Source organism: Sapajus apella, unplaced genomic scaffold, assembly GCF_009761245.1.
Source record: "Sapajus apella isolate SASKATOON/1434 unplaced genomic scaffold, GSC_monkey_1.0 scaffold12, whole genome shotgun sequence".
NCBI classification, from domain to species: domain Eukaryota; kingdom Metazoa; phylum Chordata; class Mammalia; order Primates; family Cebidae; genus Sapajus; species Sapajus apella.
In genome coordinates, this window is record NW_022436952.1 from 6,227,530 (window position 1) to 6,244,480 (window position 16,951).

General features: G+C 52.7%; 1 protein-coding gene across 3 annotated transcripts; it reads right to left on the reverse strand.

The window, feature by feature from the left end:
• Nucleotides 1-4,143: 4,143 nt before the first annotated feature.
• COPZ2 (COPI coat complex subunit zeta 2) lies at nucleotides 4,144-16,280 on the reverse strand. 3 transcript variants are annotated; one of them, XR_004269551.1, is made up of 10 exons: nucleotides 16,135-16,280; nucleotides 15,360-15,434; nucleotides 12,883-12,964; nucleotides 11,936-12,027; nucleotides 11,418-11,473; nucleotides 10,889-10,966; nucleotides 7,769-7,820; nucleotides 7,123-7,161; nucleotides 6,338-6,451; nucleotides 4,144-4,450 (listed from the first exon to the last, which is right to left on the reverse strand). XR_004269551.1 is itself a non-coding variant. In XM_032279866.1 (9 exons), the coding sequence occupies exons 1-9, from the start codon at nucleotides 16,243-16,245 to the stop codon at nucleotides 4,403-4,405; spliced, it is 633 nt and encodes a 210-aa protein (XP_032135757.1). In that variant the 5' UTR covers nucleotides 16,246-16,280; the 3' UTR covers nucleotides 4,144-4,402. The 3 variants fall into 3 exon arrangements, 1 of the variants encoding a protein (XP_032135757.1); XR_004269552.1 differs by lacking the exon at nucleotides 15,360-15,434; XM_032279866.1 differs by lacking the exon at nucleotides 6,338-6,451.
• Between the last annotated feature and the right edge of the window lie 671 nt (nucleotides 16,281-16,951).

Genomic DNA, 16,951 nt, shown 5'->3' on the forward strand with positions numbered 1-16,951 from the left:
TGACTTACCTACAGGAAAGAGCACTTTTTTTTTTTTTTTTTTTTTGAGATGGCGTCTAGCTCTGTCATTCACACTGGAGTGCAATGACGTGATCTCGGCTCACTGCAACCTCTGCCTCCGGGGTTCAAGCAATTCTCCTGCCTCAGCCTCCCGAGTAGCTCAGGTGGCGTGTGCCACCATGTCCGGCTAATTTTTTGTATTTTTAGTAGAGATGAGGTTTCACCGTGCTAGCCAGCATGGTCTCAATCTCCTGACCTGGTGATCAGCCCACCTTGGCCTCCCAAAGTGCTGGGATTACGGGCTTGAGCCACCGCACCCGGCCAAGAGCACATATTTTAAGTGTAAATTCTGTGACTTTTTACTAATACTCAGATCAAGATATAGAACATAATTTGATTTTAGAAGGCATTTCTACCTTCTTTTTTTCCCATCACATCAAAGGACATTTCAGTGCTAAAAAGGCGTTTCTACCTTCAAATATCTCTTAAATCCCTTCCTGTCTTTTAGCCCTCCACCCTCACCCCTCTGCGGGTCGAATCAGTCTCTCTCTCACTGTCTTTCTCCAGTGCCTGGCTTATGGCAAACACTCAAATATTTGAATGAACGAATCAACAAACAAATATTGTTGAATGAATGAGACCCAAATTGGAAATAAATGGAGGTCTGTAGGGTTGTGCCCAGTCTGTTTTGGGTAACTTGTTCAACATTACCTGAATGGGCCTGCAAAGTTAAAGGGTACCTAAGGGGAATTTAGAGGTAAGATTTTTTTTTTCCCGCTATATAATGAAGTTTTTTTTTTTTTTGAGACGGAATTTCACTCATGTTACCCAGGCTGGAGTGCAATGGCGCGATCTCGGCTCACCGCAACCTCTGCCTCCTGGGTTCAGGCAATTCTCCTGCCTCAGCCTCCTGAGTAGCTGGGATTACAGGCACGTGCCACCATGCCCAGCTGATTTTTTGTATTTTTTTAGTAGAGACGGGTTTCACCATGTTGACCAGGATGGTCTCGATCTCTTGACCTCGTGATCCACCCGCCTCGGCCTCCCAAAGTGCTGGGAGCCACCGCGCCCGGCCTATAATGAAGTTTTAAAGGGTGGTTAAGGACACCGAAAATTTGAGCCTCAGGCCATGTCCTCCTCATCCCCCTGCACCCCACCCCCAGGCCTGGCTGGCCCCACCCCCGCCAATCTCTGCAGCCCTGCAAAGCACCCAGCCAGGCTGCGGTCCCGCCAGCGGGGAGCCATCCATCACCGCCTGGATGCCAGCCAACCCGACCAGCCCTGCCCTCCTGCCAGCCAATAGCTGGAAGGCAGGGGGCGCGCGGAGCTCTAAGTGGTATAAAAGGGGTCCGAGGGCCTGGTTGCACTACTTCTGCGCCCCGGGTTGGGTCTGCGTGTTGCTGGCGTCCTGTCCGCGCCAGAGCCCTGGGGCCGCTGTTTCTGTGCGTTGCTTCTGGCTGGGCCCTGGCTCCTGGGGTCTGGGTTTCAGACATGCCCTGGTGCCCATTCTGCTGGAGGAAAGAAGGCGCCCTGAGGCCCCCTTCTCTTATACACTTGGGGCCCGCAGGGTCGCTCACGAGGGCAAGCGGGTGGAGGAATGCAGAAAGATGCAGAGGGGCCCTGGGGATGGCGGGAGACTGACAGGAAGGCAGGCCCTGTCGGCGCTCGGGCCCCGCCCGGAACCGTCGGCAACCCCTCCCGAAACCCAGTCCTCCGCGCTCCCCTCCGCGCCTGCCGGCTCCAGCCTGTGGCAGCGCTAATGACGTCTGGAGGAAGCCGGTGCCAGCCGGCAGGACTCTGGGTGGCTGGCCAGGCTTGCCGTCCTGGCGGCCTTGTCGGGCTGCGGGTGCCACGTGGGCTGGGGGCAAAGCAGCCCACGGCCCTCCACCTCCAGCGGGGTCTCCGCCTCAGCCCCCAGAAAGCTGGGCCTGCAAACTCGGGGTCCTCGGGAAGGGGCAGCGCCCCTCCCTGCCGGCCCTCTCGGCACTTCTCCCGGTGCTGCACAGCCCGCTCTGCGCGGTCCTCTCCGCCGCGGCGTGGGTCCGTCGGCTGCTTCGCAGCACCGCCGCTCCCCGCAGTCCCTCCGCCACCGCAGACGAGGACACCTTTCGGGTCGCCTCTCGGCATTGCCACGCCCCTTCAGCTCATTCCTTTGAACCCAGTACGGTTCTTGTGTGGGCCAGGGGTTCGGATGGGCCTAGGGCAGGGAGGCGTGAGAAAGCCACCTGAACTGCTGCGGAAACTGCACCAAACACTTCAACCTTTCAGGGCCTCAGTGTTCCCCTCCGTAAAATGGGAAGAGCACCGCGTAATTCACAGGATTCGGTGAGCCAGTTTGCGTGAAGGCCGGGCTCCTGCCTGCCCCTTTCCATTCCCGTCCCTGCTACACTGGAATGTCAGGGCCGAGGCGAGCAGGACCGCTTTGCCAGGAAGCGCATTTGCCCCTCCCTCCTTGTGGTCGCTTAAGGGTGGTGAAGGGAGTCAAGCCCTGGGTGTGGCCGCGTATTTGCCAAAATATTTATGGAAAATGTCTCCTTTGTTGCCACACTAGCTCCTGAACTCCAAGGAATTTAACCGAATACTCTTTTTTTTCCACCCCTTTCAAGAGTTGCCATTTTGCATTATTTACTGGGATGAGTTATACACCCAGCTCTTACAATGTAAATGTTTACATAACTATATATTTACCATTTTCTCTAATTACAGAAGTAGTCAAGCCCGTTATAAATGTCCAATCTTTCTTTTTTGAGACAGAGTCTAGCTCTGTCACCAGGCTGGAGTGGAGTGGCACAATCTCACACCTCCCGGGTTCAAGCAAGTCTCCTGCCTCGGCCTCCGGAGTAGCTGAGACACATGCGCACGCCACCACGCCCAGCTAATTTTCGTATTTTTAGTAGAAACAGGGTTTTACCATGTTGGCCAAGATGGTCTTGATCTTTTGACCTTGTGATCCGCCCGCCCCTGCCTCCCAAAGTGCTGGGATTACAGGCTAAGTGTCCAATCTTAATTGGACAGTTTTATAATGTAGGATTTGAAAGCCGCAGGGACAACTTCTATTAACATCCACGGCTAGCCACTTTTTCTTTCTCGCTGAAATTCCTGTGCCCACGCTGGCGCGGAACTAGCAGGGTGGGTCACGCGTTTAGGTTGCTGGGGCAACGCCCTGTCGCCTGTGTTGGAAAAGAGCTAGACACTCTCAGGAGCCGGAGTCGGGCCCGCCCTAGGGGCGGAGTTAGTCAGCGGAGCTGCCCCGGCGGGAGCGCGTTTCCCATCTATCCCTGCAGGTGGCGCCAAAGGACCGCGGATGCTTTCCTGGGGCGGGACTTCTCGTGGTCTTGCGCGCCCGCGAGGGATGGGGCCGGGGTGGAGCGTGAGTTGCCAGCCGCAGACCGCAAAGCATCAAGGGAAACGAGCTGTCCCGGGACGCCACGCTAGACAAGCTCGGGGACGCATTTACAGGGACGCAGAAAGTGTACGCGTCAGAGAACATTCTGGAACGACGACAGAGAAAGGAAGTCGCGTCGCCCACAAAGGCTATACATTTCCATCCTTCTCGTTTGTCCCTGGGACACCCCTCCGCCCTCCTCTCCCTCCGGACCTGCAATTCTTCACACCCCCTGCAGCGCACTGGGTGCTCAGGACACATGTGCACGGTGGGGGCTGACCATGCTCACTCGCCCCCACCACCCGCAAGCTTGCAGAGAGCTGTAGTGCCCAGGGTGTATGCCAGGATAGGATTTCCACGGTTCCAGGCATGCCAAGAAAAATAGCCACGCTGTTCCTCGGTTTGTTCAGAGAAAGCCTTACTCCTTTCCCTTCTGGAGGCTGGGAATGGACAAAGTGACTCAAGGAATCCCCAGCGGAGCCATCATGTATGTTCTGCACCGCAAAATAGAGGTACCATGTTTTGCCCTCCCCTACCTGGCAGTATACGCCACACATAGGGCTCTGTGGTATCAGCGTCGCACCCCCTCACGTGTTAAATAGTTCCCTTTCCCTTGTCCCACATCTCTCCCCAATCACACAACCACAGGGACATGCCCCCCCCCCCCCGTACTGGATATCCCTATGTTGGGCCACAGAAAGTGCAGGAGCCCTTATCTGAACACACACACTTCTGAGGCCAAGAGATAAGGAGACCCAAGGCAGAAGACAAAAGCAGGTTTATTAGGGCCCTGGGGCCAGGAATGCCTAGGGTATGAGTTAAGGCCGGGGCAATGAGAAGAGGTGACTCCGCTGAGGCCAGATTTTTGCATTTCAGAATCCATGGCTGGAGACCTTAGGAGTCAGTTCTGGGAGGAGCCTGGGGATGCAGAGGGGTCTCTCCTGACCCTGGGATCTTTGGGCTGTTGCCAGGAGTGGGGAAATGGTCTGGAGGGCAGGAAGCCTTGAATCCACAGCCTTCATTTCAACAACGACCATTTAATTTGTTCCTTGGCGGACTGAATAACCTGGAGTGGGGGAGGTTGAGAGAGAATTAAGAATGTCAAATGCCTCCACACACAGTCATGGGGAGGAGGTCCACAGCCCACCTTTCCCAAGCGTCCCTGCAACCCCTAGTCACTAGGTGGCAGCAGCTTGTCTCCACTTGGCTTAAACTGGGCCAACCCTCCCTCAGAAAGGGCAGACCAAACTGGCTGCAGCCAGCTCCCACCTCAGGGCCAAGCCTGCCAAACCTCTGGCTCCTGCATCTGCAGCGTGGGTGTGGCAGCAGCCTTGTCTTCCCCTTGTCATGGCATAAGAGTTCCCGCCCACGGTGCCAGGTCCAGGTGGAGACGGGGCCCAGGTCTGACACTCCCTGTGCTCAGACGCCTCAGCAAACCCTTAGCTCTGGCCATGGCTGGCAATGTGTCCTCAACACCCCACCCCAACTTCTGCTGATGTGGCACAGCTGGCAAAGGGTGGCTGGCCAGACCCTGTCATGGGGTGCCTGCTCTCAGCTGTGTGCACTCCCAGGCCCTGCAGCGGAAAGTCTCAGCCCAGTGCTTACACAGATCAGTACAAGTGCACACACGCATGCGCAATACCAAAGCGGGAGAGGCGGACGAGACTCCAGGTGTGTCCCTCAGATTGTCCCTCCAGCCACTCAGCCTCATTTCTTTCCAGAGAAGGAGGGAACACTATGTCTCCTCCTGCACAGTCTCCCTCCTCTCCTGGGGACAGTGGCTTAGGGTTCGCCTGATTCTCCTAGCCAGAATCTAACTTTCTCCTGATTTTATCCCGCATTGGCTACCTGCAGCTTCCTTGGTTTTTACTCAAGAATTCTATTTACAGTGCTGTTTTTGGCTGGGCGTGGTGGCTCAGGCCTGTAATCCCAGCACTTTGGGAGGCCCAGGCGGGTGGATCACAAGGTCAGAAGATCAAGACCAGCCTGACCAACATGATGAAAGCCTGTCTCTAATAGAAATACAAAAATTAGCCGGGCATGGTGGTGTGCACCTGTAGTCCCAGCTACTTGGGAGACTGAGGCAGGAGAATCACTTGAACTGGGGAGGCAGAGGTTGCAGTGAGCCAAGATCATGCCACTGCACTCCAGCCTGGGCGACAGAGCAAGACTCCATCTCAAAAAAAAAAAAAAAAAAAAAAAGCTATGTTTTCATTCTTTCTCCCTTTGGAAAAATACTGATGGTTATTCAGCTTGTGTTAGCTCCTGCTAAGAGCGTGCGTGGAGCCTGCTAAGAGCTTGCCATGTATTGGCTCACTGAATTCTCATAACTCCATGGGGAGGGTTCTGCTATTATATGAGGCCCAGAGAGGTTGAGTAACTTGCCCTAGGTCACCCAGCTTTAGATGGTATGGTGGAACATGTACCCTGGGATGACTTCCACAAGCACCAGTGTTCTTTCTGTGTGTGTGTGTGTGTGTGTGTGTGTGTGTGTGTGTGTGTGTGACGGAGTCACTCTTTTGCCCAGGCTGGAGTGCAATGGCACAATCTTGGCTCACTGCAGTCTTCGCCTTCCAGGTTCAAGCAATTTCTCTGCCTCAGCCTCCCAAGTAGCTGGGATTACAGGTGCACACCACCACACCTGGCTAATTTTTTTTTTTTTTTTTAGTAGAGATGGGGTTTCACTATCTTGGCCAGGCCGGTCTTGAACTCCTGACCTCATGATCCACCCGCCTTGGCCTCCCAAAGTGCTGGGATTACAGACATGAGCCACCATGCCCGGCCACACCTGCAGGCTTATCTGTTCTGCTTATTACTCCCTACCCTTTTTCCACCCTGAAAATTGCTTTGCAGCTGCATTCATTCCAGCATGGTATGAGGAAACATGGGGAATCAGAGGGGAGGGCAAGGCAGAGTGAACGCCAAGGGCAGTGCGGGAAAGTGGGCACCACACCTGGGGCTCTACATGAGACAGCACAGGCTCATCTCGGCAGGGCCACCACAGCACGAGGAGTTAGTGCCAGGGCGGGAAGTTCCATACAAGCAGGATTAGTCTGAGCAGAGAGACCTGCAGGCAGACAGAAGAGAGGTCAAGACAGTCAGCCTGAAGTAGCAGGAAGTTTGTGCAGTTGGGGAACTGATCAGGCCTCAGAGCCTGGAACATCCCCCGGCCTCCCACTCCGCATGCACCTCCAGATAGGACCGTGCAGGGTTGTGGCAGGTTCTTCCATAGCCAGGTCATTCACGGGCAAGGTGACAAGTAATGAGTGGGAAAAGTCAGATCCTATCATGGGTCTGAGAGTCCTTTAACAATCCCAGTGTGCACTCTAAATGGCAAGGACAGGGTTTAGGAGCCAAACTCCTATTTGGTACCATTTCCAGGTTTGGGTAGAGAGTGCATCAGAGGCCTGAGTTCCCAGATTTTTTGAGGAGACAAGTGACCCAGCCATCTCCAAAGTAGGCAGCTCATCCCAGTTTCAATCTAACTAAACCAAGCCAGGAGAGGAGGTGGGCTAATAGTAACACACCCATTCATCCATTAGTGCCCAGCGCCCCCCACTTGGAGAGCCAGAGGCCTCCAGTGAGTCTCTCCAAGATATGACCTGTCACCGCCTCATCCCTTCCCTTCTGCACCCCTGGTTTTTCAGCCTTGATAGCCCTACTGGGTCCCCCTAGGATGCTCTGCTCCTCGTATTTCTCTAGACCATTTCTAGCCAAGGTAGACACAGGAGGGCCTACCTGGGTCACACTCTGTTCAGTCAAGCCGCCATCATCTGCCTGTAAGGAAACAGAGTCAAAGGGTGGAGTCGGACCAGGGTGAGGGTCTAGGTCAGGGAGGTGAAAGGGGCTTTGGGGAATGGGTGAGGTGGTGCAGTGGTTAGGGTGATTCAAGGCTGCATCTGTGTCACTGGTTAGTAGAAGTCCTGCAGCCTATCATTTGGAAGCCAGGACCCCTGGGATTCTGCTATGGTGCATAGAGGGTAAGGGAAGATGGGAAGGAAGGTTTCATCCAGACATGAGAAAGCCAAACAAGGCAGGGAGGTTCTATCCATACCCCTGACCTCCAACCTCAAGGCCAGGGCAGGCACCTGGTGCCTCTTTGAGGGTGTATTTATTTCCCTAGTCTATACTTCCCACCAGGAAAGAGGTGAGGTACTTGTGCTCCTAGCTGGGGAAAGGACAGGAAGATCTCTTCCATTAACTGACATCCCACCACCACCCCCACTCCACTGCTCATCCCACCCCTAAGAAGTTTATCAGCCCAGTGGTTGGCTTCTGCTAGAGGAGCTTGGGCTTCTACCATCTAGGCCCTGGTAGCCCTGTGCCCAGGGAGGACAGGAAGGGCAGCCTAGAAGAGTAAGGGGACATGCAGGAAGACTCTTACCCTAAAATTCACCTTCTGGATCACTTGCTGAGGGTCACTCTCCAGAATCACACTACAAGATGAGATAAAAAACAGGAGGCAAATCAGTGGCACGATCCTCCCCTTTCCCTGTGCATCCTGCAACAAACCTCTTCCCTCTTCCCTCTCCCTATGCATCCTGCAACATCTTATCAAACCTCTTCTCTCCCCCTAGGCATCCTGCAACATCTCCACCTTCCAGGTTCCTTCCCACTGATAGCCCTCAAGTCAGAACTCTCTCTCAGCATGTAGGGGCCTCAGCTCTGATTCCCTGATGCTTCAACCCAGTGATCCACATGCTTTGTCATCCCTGGGCAAAATCTTTGAAAGTGGGTAACAGTTTGGTCTAGAACAATCAGGCTGTCAAAAGCAGGGACTCTCAAAACTCAGGAGCTCTTGAAATTTTACTTCACTTTCTGGGTTTAGGGGTGGATTCCTGTGAAAAGACTTAGAAAGGAAGGCCCTGGGGGTTCTTAATTTGTTGTACTGTTACTTTATGGCATGGGGTCACGCCCTACATAAAAGAAATGAAAATCCAAAAGTAAGCATCCACCCAACTTCTTCCCTTTTTTTTTTTTTTTTTTTAACTTTAAACATTTTTAAGGTTTTGTTTTGTTTTGTTTTGTTTTGTTTTTAAGGCTGGGCATGGTGGCTCATGCCTGTAATTCCAACACTTTGGGAGGCTGAGATGGGCGAATCACCTGAGGTCAGGAGTTCAAGACCAGCCTGGCCAACATGGCAAAACCCTGTCTCTACTAAAAGTACAAAAATCAGCCAGGTGTGGTAGCACACACCTGTAATCCCAGCTACTCAGGAGGCTGAGGCAGGAGAATTGCGTGAACCCGGGAGGTGAAGGTTGCAGTGAGCTGAGATCGCACCACTGCACTCTAGCGTGGGCGACAGAGTGCGACTCCATCTCAACATCTCAAAAAAAAAAAAAAACAAAAAAAAACTTCCCTTTTGATAGACCCAAATATTGTAGCTTTTCTCAGAGAGCAGGCACTCCTTCATGAGGCCTTGGGGGTATGTACATGTAGGGTACATGGGTGTGAGAGCCTGTCACTGTGGCAGGACAAAGATGACAGGATCTGAGTGCACCTTCTTACCCAGTGAGGCTCCTCCAGGCCAGAAGCTTTGTTTTTCTTTTTTTTACCAAATTGCTGGAAATGACATTTCTTGGTAGCCTCTTCCAGGTCCCATCCTTGGGCTGGGCACCCCCTGCCCCAGGCTCCCTAACCAGAGGTCCTGTAATCCATAGAGACAGAGCATCCCAGGCCAAGGCTCCAGTTTAGGCGTTGTCTCCTGACTGGCGCTTCCCCAGTTTTTCTTGGCAGGAAACTGTGAGCTCCTCCGAGGCAAAGACAGGAAGCTTGTGAAGCTTACACCTCAGGCATCCTCCTTTGCACAAGCCATCCAGAGCCCTGCCTCTCGTTTTGCATTTGTAGTTTTGTGTGTGTTTGTGTAAAGTTTTCCTTCAAGAGAGTTCACCAAATTGTCTATGCTTCTGGCTCCACCAAACCTGGCCTTACCCTACTCCCTTTTGAGTTCCAGAAATCTGCAGGAGGCCTAGCAGTAGCAGGCAGTTAATGGCTATAGAGAGGGAACATTCCTTAGTGCCCCAGGCAGTTCAGTACAGTGCCATGGAAAGAGCACAACCCCTGGAACCATGCACGTGGGTTTTAGATCTTGGCCTCACCACTCCTTAGCTATGTGAGTGACCTCTGGCATGTCACTTGAACCTTTGGGCCTGTTTCCTAATCTATAAAATGATGTAATAGCAGCCAGGCATGGTGGTTCAAGCCTATAATCCCAGCACTTTGGGAGGCCAAGGCAGGTGGATCACCTGAGGTCAGGAGCTCAAGACCAGCCTGACCAGCATAGAGAAACCCTGTCTCTAACTAAAAATACAAAATTAGCTGGGCGTGGTAGCACATGCCTGTAATCCCAGCTGCTCGGGAGGCTGAGGCAGGGGAATCGCTTGAACCTGGGAGGTGGAGTTTGCAGTGAGCTGAAATGGTGCCATTGCACTCCAGCCTGGGCAACAAGAGGGAGACTCTGTCTCAAAAAAAAAAAAAAAGATCTAATGATAGAGGCATGTATGTTTCTAAAGTGCTCAAAAGTTTCTATTATCCTTTGTTCCAGAGCCAGAATTTTTTTTTTTTTTTTTGGGACAGAGTTTCATTCTTGTTACCCAGGCTGGAGTGCAATGGCGCAATCTCGGCTCACCGCAGTCTCTGCCTCCTGGGTTCAAGCAATTCTCCTGCCTCAGCCTCCTGAGTAGCTGGGACTACAGGTGTGTGCCACCATACCCTGCTAATTTTTGTATTTTTAGTAGAGACAGGGTTTCATTTTGTTGACCAGGATGGTCTCGATCTCTTGACCTCGTGATCCACCCGCCTTGGCCTCCCAAAGTGCTGGGATTACAGGCGTGAGCCACCGCGCCCGGCCCAGAACTTCTTTTTTTCTACCTGAATATTGATCCCCTGATGGAAATTCACGAACCAACTTTTCTTTAAAGTGCTCCTAGTTTCCTAAGAATATACTAGCATACCAATAGGAGGCAACATTTATTGAACGAGAACCACAAATTTCACATGTATCTTCTCATTTCATCCCCACAATCCCTTATTATCCCCATCTTAAAGATGGAGAAAGTAAGGCTTGGGGAGTCAGTAATTGATCCAGATCACGCATCTAACTGGTGTTGGAATTGAGCCCTAAGAGTGGGAGGTGTGGGGCTGGTAGGACTGTCTGAAGTCCTTACAGAGAGGGCCAGAATCTGTGCTTCCCCTGGGCATTGGAGACTCTTGAATAGGCAGGGTTTGGGGAAAATCCCAAACCCTGCCTATTCAACAGTCTGCCATACTTTGACATCAGGTTATTGTCTTGTTTGGCTTGACTGTGGCTAACATTGAAATCAACTTCCATCTTCATGAGTGGGGCACTAGTAAGGGGAAGGGGTGGGGGAATGGGATCCCTGGAAATATGCAGGGGGAGGGAGTGAGAAGTTGGTCAGACTTCTGGCCATGCTGGGTGCCATCTGGGGCTGATGACTCTCAAAGGCACTGCTGCTGTGAGTGTCCCTGACCATCCCCTCCTTACCCGCCATCCACAATCTCGTCCAGCACCAAGAAGGCTCCATCCATGTTCTCCAGCAACCAGCGCTTCTCCACGTTCTTCCTGAAGGTGGACACAAACTCTGAGCCTCCCTGTGGCTGGGAGGAACTGAGTTCCTGCCTAGGTGAGGCCAACCCCACTCTCCAAAGACTGCCTCATTTACCCCTTACCAAACAAGGAATGGAAAGGAGAATGCGAAGGGTAGTGAGCACAGAGCCCATGCAAGGCATTCCTGAGCAGAGGGCAGTTCTGCTTACTTGCACCCCACCTTGTCCAACTTCCTACACTTTGGACCTTGACACCTCAGCACCCGCCACAGAACCCCAAATGCATTTCACAACCAGGTTAGATGTTATAGCATAGCCCTACTTCAGTTCATTGTATCGACTATGGACTTTTCTTTTTGGATTATCTTAGTCTTTTGGGGACTTCAGGAGAAAAACAGGGAGGAAGGGCCCTGTGACATATCAGGGACTGGGGGATGGGTCCTTGGAGGGCAGAGAACCTCACTCACCTTAACATGTGGCTCAGAGACTCAAACAGGCAGGTGAGAACAGCCATGAGCATCAGCTGGGATGGGCAGATATGGGAGGAGGAAAACAAGAGAGCTTGAGGCTGAGAAGGTCAAAAGAAGCCCTTGGAGACCACCTGTGTGGGCAACAATGGAGAATGCTCCCTTTTCAGAGCCTGGGCTGGAGACTGACTGCAGTGTGACATTAGAAGGAACTTCCCTGTGTCTGGGCTGGGAAACTGGGGTTCTCCACTGGGAGACATTGAGTGTATCCTTCTCTAGTTAAGTTTAAGAAGGACAAAGCCTCCCTGCAGAGGAAGTGATGACCTCATTCCTGGTTCCCAAGGAAACTAAGGGGCATAGAGGATAACACACTGTCCCAGAAAGAACCCTTCTGGCTGCCCCCCTCTACCCCATGGAGCCAAGGACAGTCCAATGGTGAGCCTCCAGGGTCCAGCCTCAAGCCCAGATTCTAGGCCACTTCCCCATAGACCCTCATTGACCCAACCTCCTGAATTCACCTCATTCTCGTAGGATGAGCCCACCACGTATAGGAAGAGGTCAATGCTGTTCTTGTAGACGATGGTCATGCCCCCGAAAAATGCAATCTCACCTAGAAGTGGAGGGAGCTTTCAGTCCTGGCCACCTTGCCTGGTCCCAGCCTAGCCCCGCCTCCTTATCTATGACTCTGTGCCTCTCCTCTTATTTCCTTCTCCCCTTTCTATGGAACCCTTGGAAAGACCAGCACTAGGGACACTACCATTAGGCTGCCTTGTGTCCTTCCCCTTATCTGCTACTCTATTTCTAGGGACTGCCTCAGGCCAAGGAGGCAACAAGCCCAGTTGTTGACCAGTTGACCTCCTGCCCACACTCCCACCCTGTACAGCACCTTGGGACCAGATCCATGTTGGGGCCCCAACACTATTTGCTTCCTCAGCTAGAGAGAGGTCTGGGGATGCTCAGGGTTGGGTGGGGGGATTGGAGAGTGACAGGGAGTGGAGAACAACTGGGAAGGAGAGGACAAAAAGCCACTAAAGAAAGGGAAATGGGGCCGGGCGCGGTGGCTCAAGCCTGTAATCCCAGCACTGTGGGAGGCCGAGGCGGGTGGATCACGAGGTCAAGAGATCGAGACCATCCTGGTCAACATGGTGAAACCCCGCCTCTACTAAAAATACAAAAAATTAGCTGGGCGTGGTGGCTCGTGCCTGTAATCCCAGCGACTCAGGAGGCTGGGGCAGGAGAATTGCCTGAACCCGGGAGGCGGAGGTTGCGGTGAGCCGAGATCGCGCCATTGCACTCCAGCCTGGGTAACAAGAGCGAAACTCCGTCTCAAAAAAAAAAAAAAAAAAAAAAAAAAAAAGAAAGGGAAATGGCCTGTGGGTGTGCAAGGCTAACAGGACAGATGTGTCCAGATGGAGAAGATCAATGTGCATCTGAGAGTCTGGTGGAGGAAGAGGGGGACACTTACTGTCAGTCCGGCTGGTCTTGTTGAAGACATTTTTCTCAAAAACCATCTGCTCCTTCATGGAGGGGAATGTGTCATCATAATACTATGAGAAAGGGAAGGAGAAGGGGCCATAGCTTTCCACACAGACTGGCTCCTCCCTGGAGCCGGGGAGGGGGGGCAGGAAATAGTGGGTGCTGGGCAAGCGGGATTCTGTGTCCCTGCCCCATCTGCCCATTACTGCACCCTAGGCCTGCTGGTTCACTACTTCTTCCAAAACAAATTCTAAGCAAAGAAAGTCCCAAAAAGTAGAGGGATATTGAGGCCTACTTTTGGAGTCTCCTGGTTTCTTAAAGGATGTTGTATATTCAGCAGATGTTCAGCATGCTAAGGACTGATGTGATCTCTAGGGCACACTAATTCTACAGCACCCTGAGTCTATAGCAAAACCAGGAGTCTTATTTATTTATTTTTTATTTTTTATTTTTTTTAAAGACGGGGTTTCACCATATTGGTCAGGCTGGTCTTGAACTCCTGACCTCAGGTGATCCACCCACCTCAGCCTCCCAAAGTGCTAGGATTACAGGTGTGAGCCACCACGCCCAGCCAGGAGTCTTTTTAAAACAATAACAATCATAACGACAGCTACTTTATTATCCCCATTACACAGATCGGGAAAGTGGGGCATCAAGAAGCCAGGTAACGGCCGGGTGTGGTGGCTCACGCCTGTAAACCCAGCACTTTGGGAGGCCAAGGTGGGTGGATCTCAAGGTCAAGAGATTGAGACCATTCTGGCCAACATGGTGAAACCCTGTCTCTACTAAAAATATAAAAATTAGCTGGCTGTGGTGGTCTGCACCTGTGGTCCCAGCTACTTGGGAGGCTGAAGCAGGAGAATTGCTTGAACCCAGAAGGCAGAGGTTGCAGTAAGCCAAGATTGCACTGCTGCACTCCAGCCTGGTGACAGAGTGAGACTCTGTTTCAAAAAAATAAAGAAGTCAGGTAAGTTCCCCAACATCTCGCAGTTGTGAGGCCAAAGCTGGATTTCAGCACTAAGGATGGTCTGACTGCAGACAGGGTTATAGTGAAGATTAAATATCTAAGAAATAATTACTGGCACATATCCCATAACTAAATTAACATTTTTTGTTTGGGAATGGTGAGCCTCTCTGACTCAGTTTCTTAATCCGTAGGGAGCAAGAACCTTTGGCCTTGCTGATCCACCTGTGACCATCTGCTAGGGCAAGGTATGGTCAGTTCAGTTTTCAGTTTTCTGGATGTGGATTTTGCCACTTAGTACTCAATCTGCAAGCAGATTAGCTGTCTCCCTATTGTCCGCTGCTGTGGTGAAAAAGTTTATTTGAATGTCATAAAAACAAGTAAGTTTCAGCTCCAAACAAACAAACAGAAAATCTATTTTTTGAGATGACGTCTCACTCTGTCACCCAGACTGAAGTCCAGTAGCTCTATCATGGCTCACTGCAGCCTCAACCTCTCAGGCTCAGGTGATCCTCCCACTTCTGCTTCCCAAGTTGCTGGAACTACAGGCACATACCACCACACCTGGATTTTTTTTTTTTTTTTTTTGTAGAGATTGGGTTTTGCCTTGTTGCCCAGGCTGGTCTGGCACTCCCGGGCTCAAGCGATCCACCCGCCTGAGTCTCCCAAAGTGCTGGGAGGATCAGCCACTGCGGCTGGCCTTATAATGCACTTCATAGCTAATGCAGATGCTACAGCTCCACAACAATTAATTGTGTCAACAGTAAAAATTTATTTTTGGATTATTTTAGTTTGGTTCGCTCAGGCCATGTTTGCTAGGATAGATGCCAGATAATTGAATGGGGGGTACAGTGAAAACCACCTTGAGCTTCATGTCAAGAAACCTGAGTTTGTCTGTGAAACCTGTGAAATGGGAGAAGTGAAAAAATTAAGTAATAAGTAAAACCTGAGTTTGGATCTGTTAGGATATTAATACTTGTGACCTCAGTCAACTTACTTAGCTTCTCTACACCTCATTTTCTTCATCTGCAAAATTAAAGAGTTGGATTATACAGTCTCTAAAATCCCATCTGGTTCTAAATCCTTAGACTCCTTAGACTAAATCCTTAGTGTTTACCAAGCTGTAGAACAAAAGTGGAGGTTTTGAGGAGGTTTAGAGACAAACCCCAAAGAACAAAAGAGCTTGTTTGGGGGTTTGGGGACTAAGACTCCTGAGTCACAGGCTCAACACTCCACTGACCCATTAGGCAGAACTTTCCCAGGCCCAGGTCCAACTGGCCAGTAGCAGAATGATGAGAAAACACTTCAGGGTGCATGAGTAGAAAAAGAGGAGACACCTCACTTCAGAGAGCAGCATCTTGACAAGGCAGGAGGATGAGAAGGACCTCTGGAGGGGTCTAAGCTGAGCCGCCCTGAGTCAAAGATCACAGTGGAGTTTCTCCTAAGACAGGAGTGTCAGCTGGGTGGGAACTGTGCCCCTCACGGGTGGGGTCAGATGTTACCTTAGCCAGCAGCCGGCGCCCGTCATTATCTAGGATGAAAACAGCCTTGATGGTGTAGAGGGAAGGTTCCTGCAACTGACACCAGGGAGAAGAGTTCTGTTTGGCCCCTGATGTATCCATGGGCTGGCCTAGGATACATCCTCAGGCTCCAGCAACCCCAGCCCTCAAGGTCCACAGCTCCTTCTACCCAACCCTGTGCCACATGAGCCAACCCAGGTGCCCACTCCCAGGCAGATGTTCCACTGCAGGCCCTAGTGGGGGCTGTGCCCGTTGGGTGCAGAAGGTCCTTCCGGGCCCAAGTTCTGTCATGCACTGACTGCTCCAGAGCCCGAGTCGGAGTGTATCACAGAACCTGGGCCGGGGGGGACAGTGGGCCGAGCCTCCTCCTTCCAGCTGATCCCCGGCCGGGCTGGACTTGCGCTCTCAGCATGCCCCCAGGCCCTGGCCCGGGTGGGCTCCAGAAGCATGCCCATCACCCGCCGGCGATGGGAGCCGAGTCTGGGACGGACAGGCCACTCCTTACCCTCCCCGCGGAATCGCAACTCACCCGCCACCCCCGCTCCAAATGGACCCAAAACTTCAGCCCAGTCAGGACAGGCCTCCTTGCCGGTCGGCGCCGGGACGAACTTTTTCTCCCCGGGCCTGGAGCCGGTCAAGGAGTGATACAAAGTTCCCAGCCACCGACTGAGCGAGTTCTGAGTTGGCTGCTCCCCCACCATGCTCCGTCCCGGCCCAGCTCCGCCGCCCGGGACCCCCGCGCCCGCCCGCTCCGTACCCGCAGCCCCGAGGGCTCCCCAGCTTGAGCAGGCGGCGCTGGGCCCCCGACCTGGGCCGCCGCGGCCCCCTCCCCCGGGTGCGGACGTGGCCAGGCCTCGGGCCGCTGCATTCCACTCGCCGCCTCGCACTGACAGCGCCGCCCGCCGCCTGCCCGCTGCCGCCGCCCCGCCTCCGCGCCCGCCCCGCGGCACCCTCTCACGCGTGGCCTTCCTTTCCTCAGGGCCCCGTCCTCAGGCTCGTTCTCCTTGCTCTCCCCTCCCGCCCTCACCCCCACCCTCTCCTTCCCCCACCTCCCCTCTCCCTCTCTCTTCCTTGGCTCCTTCCCTTACAGCCCTGAACTCTGCATCCTGAGGGTACCCCAAGACCAGCCATCGTCCCGCTTCCTGCCTGCTCTCCGGTCTGTGGCTTTGGTGTGCACCCGTGTCTGTAGGCTGTCCTGGGTCCAGCAGCAAACACAAGCAAAGCCCACTTTTGTCTGTTGAGCCCTGGTAGGTACCACGGGAACAAATATGACAGGTCACCCTTTGGATCTCACGGACAGGGTCTATCAGCGACAGCAGATGAGGATAGTTCTGGGAACACCCCTCTGTGGAGAAGAGGCTTTCCTATTCCTCTCTCACTACTTGCAGAAGGGAACCAAAGTCCTGGAGACACCACCCCAGGCTCTCCTAAGACACAGATGTGGCACCATCAGAAGCAAGCCAGACGCCCAGCAGCACAAATGCTCCACCAATGACATTGGGCTTTGCAGCATGTTTTGGTTTCTTTGGTCTAAGTGTAGCAAAGAAAATATCTCATTTCAGGGTATGCTGGCC

Coding starts and splice junctions, on each gene's coding strand:
- COPZ2 (XM_032279866.1), bottom strand. CDS start 16,245: ATGCAGCGGCCCGAGGCCTGGCCACGTCCGCACCCGGGGGAGGGGGCC. Junction 11,474..11,935: donor GCTCATCCTACGAGAATGAG/GTGAATTCAGGA, acceptor TGCCCATCCCAG/CTGATGCTCATGGCTGTTCT. Junction 4,451..7,122: donor CTGAACAGAGTGTGACCCAG/GTAGGCCCTCCT, acceptor CCCCCACTCCAG/GTTATTCAGTCCGCCAAGGA.